Source organism: Phascolarctos cinereus, unplaced genomic scaffold (assembly GCF_003287225.1).
Source record: "Phascolarctos cinereus isolate Bilbo 61053 unplaced genomic scaffold, phaCin_HiC Scaffold_9;HRSCAF=440, whole genome shotgun sequence".
In the NCBI taxonomy this organism is placed as follows: Eukaryota; Metazoa; Chordata; class Mammalia; order Diprotodontia; family Phascolarctidae; genus Phascolarctos; species Phascolarctos cinereus.
In genome coordinates this window covers 23,230,541-23,247,084 of record NW_027556402.1, presented here as the reverse complement: position 1 = coordinate 23,247,084, position 16,544 = coordinate 23,230,541, and the positions used below count along the sequence as shown (strand labels likewise).

At 42.4% G+C, this 16,544-nt stretch overlaps 1 protein-coding gene across 1 annotated transcript in view; it reads right to left on the bottom strand.

Annotated features, from left to right (window-relative positions):
• BMP2K (BMP2 inducible kinase) overlaps window positions 1-14,683 on the bottom strand; it is a 108,097-nt gene extending 93,414 nt beyond the window's left edge. Inside the window, 2 exon segments of the mRNA XM_020988363.2 lie at window positions 14,120-14,237; window positions 14,239-14,683. Coding sequence (XP_020844022.2) covers window positions 14,120-14,237; window positions 14,239-14,301 — 181 coding nt within the window. The 5' untranslated portion in view covers window positions 14,302-14,683.
• Window positions 14,684-16,544: the final 1,861 nt, after the last annotated feature.

Genomic DNA, 16,544 nt, shown 5'->3' with positions numbered 1-16,544 from the left:
TAATTTTAATAAAGCAGTGGTAAAAAGAAGCCGAGGAATTAGAGGAAGTAGAACTAGGAATCTACATTTTGAATGTTCTTTAAATAGGTTTTGCCATGGGGAGAAAAAAAAAAGAGAGATACTAGGTTAACCTTAGAGCAGACTGCAGACGAAAAGTTTAGGAAAGAGATCTAAACTAGACAAGAGGGGGCTAGTGAAAAGGAAATGAAGATGCAAGAGAGGTACAAGATAAGTGCTAGTGGAAAGTCCAGGAGGAAGCAGGATGGAATGAGACAAAGGGCCAAGATAGAGTGGTTAGCTTTAGTAAAGAAGAAGGACCATTACACATCCAAGCAACACTGGATTAGCTATGCTCAAAATGTTTCACCTAATTCAAAGCCTCTCCTTTCAAGCTGATTTCAAAGCTCCATTTTTTTTCCCACTTCCTGAAAAGCTAACCATACCACAATCAGCAAGCACCTACCTTGTGTACAGCATTATAGATACAACTAAATGTACATAACTTTTATTCGCCTCTCCAAATTATCCAATGGTTCTACACATTACTTACTGTATTCATTTTGTTCAATGTTTGTTAAGTTTTATGCATATCATCCCTCAGGTTAGAAATTAATCTTACGCATTCCTAACGACAAATGTTCCATTAATAGCCCCCCTTAAAATCATTCGTCTATAATCATTACTTCCAAAGCATCCTTAAATCTATTTCCAACTGGTACTACTTGTCAGGTATATCCACAAATGTCATCATTTAGTCGTGTCCAACTCTTCGTGGACCATAGTACACCAATACTGTCCATGGGGTTTTCTTGGCAAAGATACTGGCATGGTTTGCCATTTCCATCTCCAGTAGATTAAGGCAAAAGGAAGTTAAATGACTTGCCCACAAGTCACAGAGCCAATAAGTGTATGAGGCTGGATCTGAACTCAGGTCTTCCTGACTCCAGGCCCAGTGCTCTATCCACTAAGCCATCTACCTGCCTCATATCCATATATACTATCCTCTATATACAGAAGTATTCCCCTATTCAACAATGGGTTGCTCCAAAAGTCTGTCCATAAATTGATTATAACTCAGAATACATTTTCCCAGAGGAATGTTATCTATACCTAGATTAGCTCACAAAACTCTACTTATTCCACAACATCTTTGAAAATGAGTAATTAGGCATCATAGTATAGTGAAAGAAATTCTAAGCAGAAAGTCAGCATACAAGATTTGAGTCCCACCTCCAACAGTAACTAACCACATGACAGGCTACAAATCATTTAATTTCTAAATTCAATCTCTTCATCTGTCTGCCAAATGTTTTACATGCTCTATCTCACATGAGGCCTACAACAACCCTGTAAAAGAGACGTCGTTCAGTTGTTTCAGTCATGACTCTTTAGGATCCCAGCTTGGGTTTTTGCGGCAAAGGTACTGGGGTTTGCCATTTCCTTCTCCAGCTCATTTGACACATGAGAAAACTGAGGCAAACAGGATGAAGTGACTTGCCCAGGGTCACACAGCCTGTAAGCGTCTGAGGCCAGATTTCAATTCAGGTTTTCCTGACTCCAGGCCCAGCACTTTACCCACTGCTTTACACTATTTACACTATATTTACACTATTTTACAGCTGAAAATACTGAAACTCAAACTTATCCACAGACATACAACTAACAAGTATCAGTCTGGATTCAAACCTGGCTCTTTCCTAACTCCAAGACCAACATTCTATTCACTAGGCCATGTTATTAAACACTTGCAATACACACAGTCCTATGCACCAAGGAAGATAACCAAGACTAAATAAGACATGATTCCAGCTCTTACAGAGATGACAATCTGAAAGGGGAGCATAATATATACACAAATCATTGTAATGCCATATGATTTAGAAAATACATGAGATGATTTAGATATAAAGGCTGATACTATAAGCAAACTGGGAGAGCAAGGAATAGTTTACCTATCAGATTTATGGAGAACAGAAGAACCCTGGCACATTCCACGGATGAGAAACAGAAGCAGCAAAGGTATAGGGTCAAGATAGTATATAGCACACATGCAGGAACAAGTAGTCCAATTTGGCTGAAGCATAGCATATGTGAAAGGGAATAGCATAGGATGAGGCTAGAATTTTCTAGCTGAAGTGATACCATACCAGGGAGACTAAGAAATTATAACTTTATTCAATAAGACTCACTCAAATTTAACATGAGGAAGGTTAATTTGGCAATGGTATAACAGATTAGAGGGGTTAGAAAAAGGAAGTAGAAAGACTGGTTAGATGGCTCCTTCAATAATCCAAATAAGTGGTGATGAAGGCTTATCCTATAATAGCAGAAATGGGACAGGTTATAATTTTAAAGACAAAATTAACAGAACCTAATAACTGGCTGGATGTAAGAGATGAAAAAGACAAAATAAACCAAAGACTCACACGTGGGAGACTAGGTGCCACTGAAAACAGTAAAATCAGAAAGACCAACAGGCTTACAGGAAAAACAGGTTAAGTTCTCTTAGGTTACGTCAAGTTTGAGGAGCCACAGGAATATACAGATTTCAGATAATTAGAGATACCTATATGAATTTGGAAATCACTGGTGCAAAGGCAAGAATTAACAGTGATAATGTCTAGTGCTGAGGCACTTCATAAACATTGCTAAATGAACTGAATGAATATCTATGGATAACCAGGTGGATATCTTGGGCAGACCAGAGATAATTCAAGATAAACTAGACCTAGTCCTTAATATCAGTCCTCACTCAGAGGCCACAGTTAGTTCTAACAAACGATATTCTCACCAAAGTTTCTAATCAACCCATCCCTCTGCCAATTTCTCCTCCGATAACTGGACCTGGAATCTTCTCACACTGTAGAATATGACCAGCCAATATTCTTGTCACCCAAACACCTGAAGGCTCTGGTCTCCAGGTAAACCCTCATCTTATCTCACTATCTACAGCCACGAGTTATAATCAATTTATGCTTCTTGCTAATACCAACACGGAACCAGTGGAAAGAGCAATGTGTGTAGAATTAGAAAACAGATATTCATATCTCATCTCTGTCACTTATTTACTCCCTGTCTGATGCTGGACAAACATTCTCACTCAGGGTCTTAGTTTGCTCACTTGCATGAAGAGGGTGGACTACATAAACTTTAAGTTTCCTGACAACTGTAGATATTGCCTCTAAGCTCCTTTCTGAGCCCTTTCTTACTTCAGGCAGGAGGATCACGCATGGGATCACACATCTAGGTGCCAGAAGAGCCTCACGACATCTAGCCCAGCCTCTCCCATGTACAAATTATGAAACAAAAGCTCAAAGAGGTGGGATGATCTGCCCAGAGCCACATGGGCTAATGAATGGCCCGGCTGGGATCCAGACTGAAACCCCGTAGCCCCAAGTTCGGTGCCCCTTACACTGCATCACACTGGTGACAAGCATCCCTGCTGCAAGGGATTCACCCGCCGGACTGCATCTGAGCCCACACTGAGATCTCGCTGAACGTGCGCATTTTCACTCTGAAGGCGCCTCAGTTACATTTTGCAATCCTATCCTAGAATGTGGCAAGATGATCAAATGAAAGATGCTCATCTTTAATGCCACCTCTTTATAGCAGCTGGTAGGAAGAGACCCAGGAGACAGCAATGCCTCAAAATCTGAATGAGGAGGAAGTATTCTGGAGGGCTGTCAGCGGTGTCAGACGCTGCAGGAAGGTTAAGAAGCTTGTGGATGTCTTAAACGTTATCGAATTTGGCAGTTAATGAATCATTGGTAACTTTGGAGAAAACAGAGTTGAGAGATGAATCAGAATCCAAATTACAAGTGGTTAAGGATCTTTTGTTTACTTCTAAGAATCCAAGGCATTCTTTTTTTTTAACTAAGAAATTGGTTTAAAAAACAAGAAAATAAAAATGAGGTGAAATGAAAAATGACTAAAACCAGAATGCTAATACAAATTTTTAAAATACAACTGAAATAGGTACAGTAGCAGAAGTAACACAAATGGAAATGTAAACATGCAAAATATTATAAGGCATTATTAATGGCTAACCTATACATCCAAAGAAACTATACAAGAATTAATACTGGCAAGAAAATTGTAGGACCCAATTGTATATACTGGACAAGTAAATATCACACAGGACTCCAACAAGGATGAGCCCACGATTCATTACTTTGTGACACTGCGGGGGGGAGGAAATACTTCAAGTAGAGAAAAGTGGACTAGCAAGTCATATTCATCAATTTCATAGTGATAGCAACGAGAACAATCAGAAAAACTTAAATAAAACACCACAGGCCACTGCTTTTTCAAGAGATAAACATCTGAAAAGCAATCAACCTTTAAAATAAAAATAAAATTTCCCAGAAGACACATCCCATTCAAAGAAGCCTTCTGAGCAACAGTCAGTTCTCCCAGACAAAATGATTTGTTTTCAGTCCTAATCCTTCTTCACTGTTTGACAATGTTGACCATCGTCTCCCTCCCAGACACTCTACTCTCTGGAATTTTTGTGATGCTGCTATTTCTAAGAAGTTTAGCGGCTCAACAGATTGAGAGCTGGGCCTGGAGTCAGGAACACCGGAGTTCAAATCCAACCTCAGACACTAACTAGCTGTATAACCCTGGGCAGGTCACTCAAGCTCTGCCCGCCTCAGCTTCCTCAACTGAAAATGAGAATAACAACAGCACTTACCTCACAGGGTTGCTGTGAGGATCAAATGAGATCAATGTAAACCTGGTACATCGCAGTCTCTTAATAAACGCTTTCTCCGTGCCCCCTTCCCATTTCCCTCTTACTTGCCTGACTCGTCGTTCAGTCTCCTTTGCTATATCATTGTCTAATGAACTGTCCCTTAACTGTGGGTATGTTATTCTCCCTGTACACCAACCCCCAGGGTCCAATCATCACCTCTATGTAGAGGATTCCAAGATCTACATACGCCTAGTCTTAGATCCTTTTCAACGGTAATCCCACACGACCAAAACTGTGGCCTGGGCATTTTGAGCTCACTGTCCTACAGGCATCTCGAACTCAACACCTCCAAAACAGAACCCCACCTTTCCTCCAAAGCGTACCACTCCTCTAACTTCCCGATTTCTCTGAGGGTATCACAATGTTGACAGTCACCCGGGTTCACCAACTCAAGAGTCATCTCAACTCTTTATTCTTCCTCAAACCCCTTCCAATTAGTTGCTAAATCCTGTCTGTTCTACCAGCACATCTCTCACCTGTCTCCTCTCCATTCACATGGCACCGCTCCAATTCAGGATTTTTCTCCCAGGACTATTTGGCTACCTCCTAATTGGACTCCCTGCTTCTAGTATCTTCCCTCTTCAATTCCTACACCAAACTGACATTTCTGCCACAGTTCATGAGCATGTTATTCCTCTGCTCAAAATGCTTTTCTGAATACTATTATTGTCTTTAGAATAAAACACAAACTTCTCTGGCCAGAAAAAAAAATTTTTGAAAAGAAAGCAGCACTTGAACTGAGGCTTAAGAGGAACAAGATTTCCAGAAGTGGAAGGGAGAAGGAAAAACATCCTAGACACAGGAAACAGCCTGTGCAAAGGTATGGAGAAGAGGGGTGAGAAGTAAACCTGTCTGCCCAGAGCACATGAGAGGGATTAACGTATAATTAGCCCTGAAAGACAGCCTAGAGCCAGAGTTTAGACGGCTCTAAATGCCAAACAGAGGAGTTTATATTTTATCCAAGGGAAACTTGAAGTCACTAAAACTTCTGCAACAAGGAACTGGACATGGTCAGAACTGTACTTTGGATATCAATTTGGAAGCTGTGTGGAGGAAGAACTGGGTGTTGGGACTCTTAACACCATTCATTTAGATCAAAGTCCTTCTTAGACATGGGATGTCCCTGGTGAGGATGTAAGGCTGAAAAAATCACCTAGAACCAACTAGGTGACAAGCCTCTCAAAATTTAGACAAGCTATAACCAGATAAGTCACCAAGCTTGTATTCAAAGCGTTTCCAGGGTGGAAACACTTGCCAGAATTTGCACTTAGATGGTATAACCTTTGAGCAATAAGGAATAATTTCAATATCACAGTGAGGCCTTAAAGTTTACACTCCAAATATTCAAAAGAAAATTATTCCTTTAAATATATCTAATACGAAAAATGGTAAGTGGAATGACTATGTTTAAAAAACACATTTGATTAACAAGTTATTCTACAGCTATCAAAAGGGTAGCTTCTATTTCACTTTGGTCAACATGTTTCCAAAAATAATACCACAAAGCATCAGTGATCTCTAATCACCAAATCCAATGGTTTTTTCTCAGACTTCAATCTCCTCGACCATTCTAGAACATCTAATGTTGACCACACTTCTTTAAACTTACCTTCCTTGATACCCACGACACTACATGTTCAAGATCTGACTTCTGTCTTCTTCCTACCAAAACCTGAATGCAGAAAATTCCTAAAGTTCTTTCCTAAGCCTTTTCATCTCTACTTATTTCTTTCTTGCTTCTCAAGGTCATCAACTCTCTCAACTGAAATCTCCATAAAAATCATTCAAACATTGATATCTTCCTAGACAGCACCATCTTTTGAATCTTCAACTACGTGCTAGGTACCTTGAACATAATATACTCAACACTAAATTCATCATCTCCTTTCCCTCCACCCCCAAACGTGCTTCCCTTTCCACATTCCTTTATGTCTTTAATGATACCACTTCTCTCTGATTACCTAAGTAAAACAATCAAAGTTACTTTTGATTCTTTCCTTTCCTCTAAGTTCCCATGCCCAGTAAATCACACAGTGTGATCAACTCTCTCTCTACCAGGAAAGATTTCTGCGTAGAGCACTGACTGTACTCAGCACCTACCACTGATACACAGAATTGGGGAAAGGCAGGCAGGGGTAGGGCTAAAGATCAGGAGAATATCATATCATCAACGAGCAAGAATTAGGGTGACAGCAATAGGAAATGGGTGCAATGGTTTTCAATGGGTTATAGAATAAAGTCCAAGCTCCTTAGCCTGGCATTAACGCTGACCCTTAGCCTACCTTTTCAGCCTTATCTTCCACTGCACCACCTAGATACAATGTAACTCCAGTCAAAGTGAACTGTGCTCTTTACCTGAATAACCTTTCCCCATTTCATTTCTTCCTGTACAAACTGAACCCACCCTTGTCAAGTCCAAGCTCAAATACCACCACCTCCATAAAGCCTCCTCTAGAATCTTTCCTGACACCCAGAAGCTAAAAACGATCTCTCCCTCTTCTGAGCTCCAAAAGCACCTCATACCTCTGATAAACTACAAGATGTAATAAAAGCTGGGTTTTTCATATTCCTTACTAAATTATAAATTTCTTTGGGGGCAAATGCTTGTATCCTATTCACTTGTGTGGCCCTCCACAGTACCCAATATAGTCACTTACACAGAGCAGACATTCAATAAATGTCACATCAATTATTCCTCCAAACTGTGCTCGACTCTTTCACACATCATAGGATCACAGGTTTTTAGTGACGAAAGCAACCTTAGATGAGGACTAGAAGCCACTGCTTTCTGGGAAACAGCATTTAAATATAACATCTATAAATCATTTCATTTTGCTTTACTATCATCAGTTTCAGAGATGTTCTAACATTTTCACCTCCAATTGATAAATATTTGGCAATGACTCCTAACACTTTGTCCTAAACCCACCCATCCTCCCTCAAGGGTTTAAATGCTTGCCAGAAGCTGGGGTTTGAAAGAACCCTAGGATAAATTCTCAATATCCCTATTTCTGCCAATTGGTCCCTATTTCAAATTCATCATCCAATCTTGCCAAATCCGCACAGCTCTCCAATTTAAACATCACCCCACTTTCAAAAGGCTTACTGCAGCTTCTTTAATATCATTCTGCTCCCATATGGACCTCATGTGCAGAGATGCCAAATGCCTCAAATATATAAAAATCCACCATCTTTACACTAGAATTCCCACTAATAGAGATTTCACAGAAAAACAGAACCTTAAAAAGGACTTCAGAGGCTGTCTGGCCTACCTCCTAAAGAAGATCCACCTATACAACACTTTTACAAGTAGGTACCTAGTACTTCCTTCAAGGATTCCAGTAATTCCAGAAAGCCACTCCTTCCCCAACTTAAAGTTGTAAGGTTGACTTTTAACAATGGTAACAATTTATATTTAGCCCAATTCAGGATTTTATTTCATTAGATTCAGCCCAATGTCCTACTCTTTTTGAATCCCCTCTGCCCTCCCACATTTGTATCACTTGGAGATCTGATAAGAAAATTTTGTCAAGTAACAGAGAAAAGGGTTACACAGCACAGAGACAAAGATCTCCAGCAAAGGCCTGTAGGTACCTCCTTTCCAACTGACATCAAATCACTACTGACTACTCTTAGGATCCTGCTATTCAATCAATTCAGAAGTCATCTCACTGTACTCCCTGCTATCTAGCCTATAACAATCCATCTGTTCCAATAAGAACAGCATGAGAAATACAGCATGGAAATACAGCTATCTAAAGGAACTGGTTAGAGATCAGGCACCTCTCCATGTTGGTGGGTGAGCACTAAGTGAATGTTCATCCATCTTCACTGATTCTCGGCCATAACCTATCTGACGTTCATCCACCTTCAATGGTTCTCAGCCATAACCTATCTGACCAATGATTAAATGCCATCAGTAACACCTGCAGAACACACAGCAGGAGATGACAGATGGCTTGAAATGTCTCCACATAGTGTCTATCTTTACAGTCAGATAAACACGTTGACTTGTCACATTCCTTGAACTATGAAAAGGTCTGAGCTGATTTTCAAAAAGGAACTGAAGCCAAATGACTCACCTAAATCTAGAAAAACTGTATCTCTGAGATTTCCTTGGTCTCCCAGGCTAGTGATGCTGTCAGCAAAGGAAATGAGGTCAGCCTGGCATGATCTCTGCTGGATGACACCACACTAACTGCTTCTCTGTCCAGTCACCAACTTTCTCTTCAAAAATGTGTACAATTCTGATAGGACTCAAGCCTAGAGTGTATACAAGATTCCCACCCCCACAAGTCATTTTTGTGCTTCAATGAGATGGTTCCCTGAATGTTTCTTTAAAATTGAAAAAAAAAAAGATTATGCAGTGTTGGACATTTGACTTTTTAGAAACTATTCCCTTTTATGCAAAGAATCTACGTATTATTGCATTTTTAAAATTTTTGTTTATTTTATAGCTTGAACTTTCATAGACTGACTTCCAGTGGATACTAAGTGGGCTACAGCATGTTACCAATCACTTGCAAGCAAAAAAGGTATCATCCATTAAATCCATGGCTGGAGCAGGAGGAAGGCAGGCAACAGATAGACTAAGTGATCACCAGCACCCATGAAATGTTCATTATCTAAAATAATAGGCTATGTTATATTGTATCTACTCTAGCTTTTTAAGGAAGTATTTGGTACCAACAAAATGACCTAGGAAAAGACTTCTAGTATATTGGGATTTGGAAAAATGAAGGGGGAAAAAATTGCACAGGAAGAGGAAAGCATGATTGTTGCACAATTGAAAGGAGCACCCACATGGGTGAAATAATGATTCCACAACTATCTCTAATGTATTTTAAACATAAATCCATCAACAAGAACTAATCTCAAAGAAAATGCCTCAAAATTTAGAGCAAATATTAAAATGGGTCGTTCTTAGAGCTACACACACATACAGCCACATACAAGTATATACACACCCATATATTATGTATTGTAATTTCAAACAAGGGTATAAAGTTACAATGTATACAAAGTATATGATGTTACAATTGCAATTGCTGAGGTATGCAATGCATCTCTATGTCCATAATCCCTTGAAAAAGAAACTCTTTTATGTGAATGGGGGGAGGGGGGGAGGGAGAGGATGTCTCTTTTAGAGACATCTGCATGACAAAAATAACTTAATGCTCGACTCTTAGTTGTCCTGGTCCCAGCCTCCAAAGTCAGCCAAGTTTGTTTTTTGTTCACCAAACTTCTTTCTGTACCTTTCCCCCCCTCAGAAACCCAGAGAAGCTACGTAATTTATGTGCCCAAGGTCAAGGAAGTAGTAGTGAGGGACAGTCAAGATATGAACCTAGGTCCTCTGCTGCCAGAGCCATACCAGAGCCATTGTGTTCTCAGCCTCCCTCAACAATTATGTGTGCACATATATAAGGTAGAGGTGATGAGACAGTTGTTTTTGTGAAGGGGGGGAGGTTTGGGGTGTGTTGTTGGCTAAGAATCAATTAGTCCAGAGTTGATATGGTTACCAAAAATGCTAATGCAATCTTAAATCAAATTAACAGAAATGAGTCCACAACGACTTGGTATGTTATAGTCCTGCTGTAATATGCCCTAGTTGGACCACACTCAGAGTACTGTTTGATTCTAGGCACCACATTTTAGGAAGGGCAGAAGCAAGCTGAACTAGTTCAAAGGAGGATGAACTGTATAACAAAGAGACCGGAAACCAAGCCACAGGACTGGTGACAGAAGGAACTTAGGAAATTTAGCCTAAATAGTCATAGGGACATAACTGCTGTCTTAAAAGACTTGAAGGGGTTATTATGTAGAAGAGAGATTAGATGTAAATGACCATCTATGAAGATCACTGTGCAGCTAGGCATTGGGAGAGAAAAGAAGTTCAAATGAGGTTCATACAAGGAAAAATTTAACAACTCAGTGCTTCCCAAAAAGTAGAATGGCTGTTTAGGGAGGTAGTGAACTTTTCACCTTCCAGAAGGGTTGAAAGACCATTTCATCCAAGACGTTCAGTTAACAGTCGGCCTAGGCCTCTCCAAGGGTCATTTCCACTCTTGAGATTCTACGATTCTACATGTCAGTTTAGCCACAATGCTGTCTGCATTCACTCTATAATGTGTTCTCTGATCCCAGCTCTGCTACTTAACTTAATGCTTGTGTAACTTTGGATAACTCATTTGACCTCCCTGGACCTCTGTTTCTTCATGCGTAAAATAAAGACATTGTACTAAATCAAAGGTTCTTAACCTGGGACCCATGAACTTACTTGTTAAATATTTTGATAACCATATTTCAAAATAATTGGTTTCCTCTATAATCCTACATATTTTATCTTACACATTTAAAAGCTTTATGCTAAAGAGTTCGAAGGTTAACAAAGGGATTCATGACACACAAAAAGTTAGCTCCTGGACTAAAGGACCTCAAAGGGCCCTTCCAGTTCTAAAATCTATAAGGGTCTAAAGTCTATTAGGACTAATCTTAAAAGTTAAAGTGATTTAATCGTTTCTGTAATGCTTTGAGAAGTGAAGGAAACCAGGAAAGAGAGTGGCCAAGGGGTCTCTCCCAGGAAGACATCTAATGAGAAGAGTTTGAAGATTTAACTCCAGGAACCTCAGGTACTGATCAGAGTAGACTAACTCATACAAGCCTATGAGGCCAGCAGGTTCCCCCTCTACAAACCCTCCCACCTTCAATCTTCTCTGAGACTGCCGCCCTCCAACCAGAATCCAATTTCTACCCCAAGACTACCAGATATATACCTTATGAGTGATTATGGTTGGGGGGGAGGACATAATTTATGCCATTTTCTTGGCATCCAGTGATTTCTTTCCACAGTAGCCACCCTTTTGAGGTCATGGAACTTTTCTCCAAGCTTCTATATAGTTTCTACTTCTAGTTACGAATATCCTGACAAAACTGTTATTGCATCATAAGAGATTACATATGGCACTCTATCAGCAAAATTTATTGTGGCTGCAATAGATCCTTTAATAGTTGTATATTCTAATTCTACATTTACATTTTAATCTACTCTCAAACTGAATAGCTTTGCAAAGGCAACTGAAATGGTTCATGACTACTAAAACCTGAAGACTAATTTAATATTAGAACTTTAACAATCTGAGAGCATATCTGAAGCTACATATAACTTCACTTCAATTATTTATGATAGCAGTTTAAAGAAAAAAGAGATGAAGTAATAGCAATACCTAAAATTAAGCAGAGTTTGGTAAACTTAAAAGACAATGAATTCAGCTAGTACTCAAATACTTTTTGGGTAGGGGGCAGCTAGGTGGCACAGTGGATAGAGCTCCAGCCTTGGAGTCAGGAGGACCTGAGTTCAAATTTGGTCTCAGACACATAACACTTACTAGTTGTGTGACACTGGGCAAGTCACTTAACTCCATTGCCTCTTCAAAAAAAAAGTAAATACTTTTCGGGTAGAAGAGGGGAACTGGAATTTCTTTGGTTTGGTTTTGAGGCCAAGACCTCCCCCCCCCCACCAAATATATTTCTTTCAGTTGTGACCTCTCTATACAATTAGACACCTTATACTTTTAATCATTCACAAAACCATGCCATCTTTATCTCATTTTGATTTTAAATGCCCAAATTCGTTAATTTTCTCCTACACTACTAATCTGCTCATTGTTTAAGGCATTTGCAAATATATATATATACATATATATATATATATATATATATATATATATATACATATATATATACACATACATGATGCATTTTAGAACTATTATTTTCAAAATACATAAACTTTTCTAAAACATTTTCAGAACTTAACAATACATATCTATTCTGCTCAATAATTGTTTTTCAACCTTGTTCTAAAGGAAGTATTTGCTAATACAAAGAAATATATTTAGTTCTTATGAATCTGAAACTCTCAATTTTAATACTGTTGTTCAATCGTATCTGATTCCTTCGTGACCCCATTTTTGGGGTGTTCTTGGCAAAGGTATTGGAGTGGTTTGTCATTTCCTTCTCCAGCTCATTTTACAGATGAGGAAACTGAAGCAAATGGGGTGAAGTGACTTTCCCCGAGTCAGACAGCTACAAGTGCCTGAGGCCAGATTTGAACTCAGGAAAATGAGTCTTTCAAACTCCAGGCAAGACAGGCAATCCACTGCGCCACCTAGCTGCTCGAATTTTAACATTACATTGATCTAAAATAAAATTTACCATAACACCAACCAACAAACAAACCTCCAGGGGCCAGTGAAAACAGGAATTAGCAACACGGCAGAAAGTTTCCTAGTTTCTGAGGTTTTGTGAGTTACAAAACCGGAAAGCCGGCGATCTATAATCACTAAAAGGAAAGGAATGGGTGTTGTAGTCAAAGTGTGAAAAGCTAACTGATCTTTAAAATCCACTCTGTACATCACTGTCAGAGTCATGTGCAATAATGCAAGTACTGAGCAAAACGCTTATTCAGTAAGGAAAACTCTAACCTGCTCTTTCATAACATCCTTTAAGAGCTCCTAAGAAGCCAGTTTTAAAAGCGTGACCATAATTGTGCGTCCCACTAAAGACTCACTTTAAAACCACACTCAAGACACGTGTTTTGTGACCGCTTCCCTAAAAAGCAATTTTTCGTGGGGAAGAAAACCGATGTGGAAAGCAGTTATGTGAAGTTATCACTGAACATCTGAGGTCAGTATATGACATAAATTTCTGCAGGAGACGAACTTGTCCAAGTTCCAGGGCTAACACAAGACACAGAATAACTGGGAGAGCACGCCTTCAGCAGTGTTTGTTTTCAATCAGCGTGGAGGGGGGGAAGAGGGGGGGTGGATTTGGGAGTCGGAGGACCTGGGTTCAAAACCCACCTGTACTACCTCGGGCAAACCCTTCCCCGCTCCGGACCTAGGTCTCCATCCCGGACCTTTCTAAACCTTCTGTGGACTATTTCACTTTTATCCTGTACAGAAGTTGCTGGTACAGAGTTGTTTGCATCTTTTTCTCCCCCCATTCCTCCCCCATTAGACTGTCAGCTCCTTGAGGACAGGTCTTTGACCTTCCTAGGCACCCCCGGGACTTAGTGCCTGGACAGCACGGGTCGGAAGGACCCACGCGCTCCCTTTTGGGACTTAAGACTGACTGTGAACTCCAGGAGGGCAGGGACCGTCTTTCGCCTCTTTTTGTAGATCACCGGGCAGTGCTTAGCACTGGGCAAGGCTGCACACAGCAGGCGCTTAATTCACGCGGACTGACTTGACCCACTGCGTCCAGCCCGCTTTGCGCCCGCTCTCTCCCGGCGCCCGGCTCGGGGAAGAGGGAGCGCCCCGACGCCGTGCCGCGCCCCGGCCCGCCCCGGCCCCGCGCCCCGGGTACCTTCGGCCAGCTGCTCCTCCAGGGTGACCTGGTAGCGGCCCACGGCGAACACGCGGACTCCCACGGAGGAGGCTCCCGAGCCGGCTCCGGAGCCGCCGCCGCCGCCGCCGCCCCGGACAGCCCCCTCCGCCGGCCCCGCCGCCGCTGCCCTCCGACTTGGGCATCCGGGAGAACTTCTTCATGGTGTGGCCGGCGCGAGGCCCCCAAGGCCCCGGGAGCCGCAGGCTGCGGGCGCCGAGAGCCTCACATCCCGCGCGGGCGCGCGCGGGGACACCGAGGCCCGCGGCTCGAGGGCCCCCCGCTGCCCCGCACGGCGAGCGGGCTCCGGGGGGCCTGAGCGCGGAGGACGGCGGGGAGAGAGGAAGAAGCGGAGCGAGCGCGGCGGGGCTGCGGAGCTGTGGCGCTGCTGCTGCCCCTGCTGCCGGGGGTGTCGCCGGGGCCGCCTCCCGCCCTCCCTGCCTGCCACCCGGGGATGTGCCGTCGGCGGCCGCGGCGCCGGGACTAACTGCTCCGAGAGGAGCACAGCGCAGGCGCAGCGCCTAGCGCCCTCCGCCGGAAGTGACGCCCCCGCCTCCGCGTCACGTGGAGGGGCGGGGGCGGGGCGCAGGAGGCGGAGAGAGGGAGGGGATGCTCCGGGGGCGTGGCCTTCCGAGGCTTAGGCTGCGCGGCGGTCCGCCCCCTCCCCCGGACCTCAGAGCTGGGCCCCGCCCACCCCCGCCCCACCATCCTACAGCTGAGGAAACTGAGGCCCGAGGCCCGCGGTGGCCTTGGCTCGGAACTTGGACGGGTTCGAGAAGCCAGACGGGGCTGGGAGGGACCCAGCCTCCTCCTGACTTGGGAGGAAACTGAGGCGCAGAGCAATCCAGGTCTGCCCCCACTAAATAAAAGCGCCCCTTCCCCGGCTTCCTTTCAGGCCCGCCTCCTCCAGGAAGCCCTTCCTGCTTCCCCTCCATCCTAGTGCCTTCTCGCCTATTCATTCTAAACGCGCCTTGTTTGTGCGAAGCCGTTGGCTTGTCGTCTCCCACGTTAGACTGTCAGCTCCTTGAGGGCAGGGCCTGGTTTTTGCCCTTTTTTGTACTCCCCCGCCCCCCGTGCTTTGCATAGTGCCTGGCACACAGCAGGTGCTCCATAAATGCTAGCTGACTGACTTTAAACGATTGCTATGCTTCTATCCACCTATTTATTCATTCCTTAGATGTTAAGTATCTCCTGTCCTATTACTAAGGGCAGCTGGGTGGCGAAATGAATGGAGTGGGGGAGCCTGAAATCAGGAGTTCAAATGTGGTCTCAGACACTTACTAGCTGTGTGGCCTTGGGCATGTCACTCCCCCCTGTTTGCCTCAGTTTCTTCATTTGTCACATGAGCTGGAGAAGGAAATGGCAAACCACTCCAGTATCTTTACCAAGAAAACCCCAAATGTGCGGTCACACTGAAAAAAAAAATGCCTGAACAACAGTGCCATGTTTATTAGGCACTATCTGATAGGAGAATTTACTATGAGAAATGTTTAAAAAGTAAATCTTTTTTAAAATAACATTTCACATGTCAAAGGTTGAATCTTAGGTCTTCCTAAATCTGAGGCTGGCTGTCCTTTATGGCAGTTTCCTTTTAAGAGCTTACCTTATGACTGGGAATAAGAAAATTCCATGCTGTATAACCTGAGGCAAATCTCTACCTCTCAATCCATCAACTTTCTCCTCTGGAAATAATCATGAATTACTTATTAAGCTGCTTGAGGGCAAGGACAATTTCATTCTCAGTATTTGTATTCCCAACATCCAGCACAGTGACTGACCCATAGTAGGAGCTTAATAGACGCTTACTAATCCAGCTACCTTGCAGACAGTTGATATTTTTACAGCCCTTGAAGTCTTGCAAAGCCCTTTAACTTATTGGATCCTCACAATATTACTTTAAGGCAGGGTTTATAGGTAGGAATCACAGGCATCCTTATCTTCCATTTACAAAAAAAGAAACAAATCTAGGCTGCTTAAATGATTTTGATCACAATCTGACAGTTTGTAAATGACAGAGATCAGATTAGAACCCTGGTCCCTGATGCCTCCATGCTAAACCTTTTCACTACAACTGGGGGAATTGGACTCAATCATCTCTAAAGTCCTTTCCAGCTATAAATTTATACGTGGTATGTTCCATCGAGTACAGACAAATTTTAGAAGAGTTTGGAGGAGGGAGACATCAGCAAGGATTTCCTGGAAATGGGATGTGAATTAGACTTGGAAGGATGGGTGAGATTTCAGTAGGTAAAAGAAAGGAAGAGCATTCATTTCAAGGAGTGGTTCAGGGAGTGAAGGTGTTTAAACCCAGTATTTCAATTCCTCTTATTCTGAGTATTTTAAGGCTCAGTCCAACCACAAGGAAGTAATTCCTGACGTTATTTTATTTCATTTTTTTATTTGACAA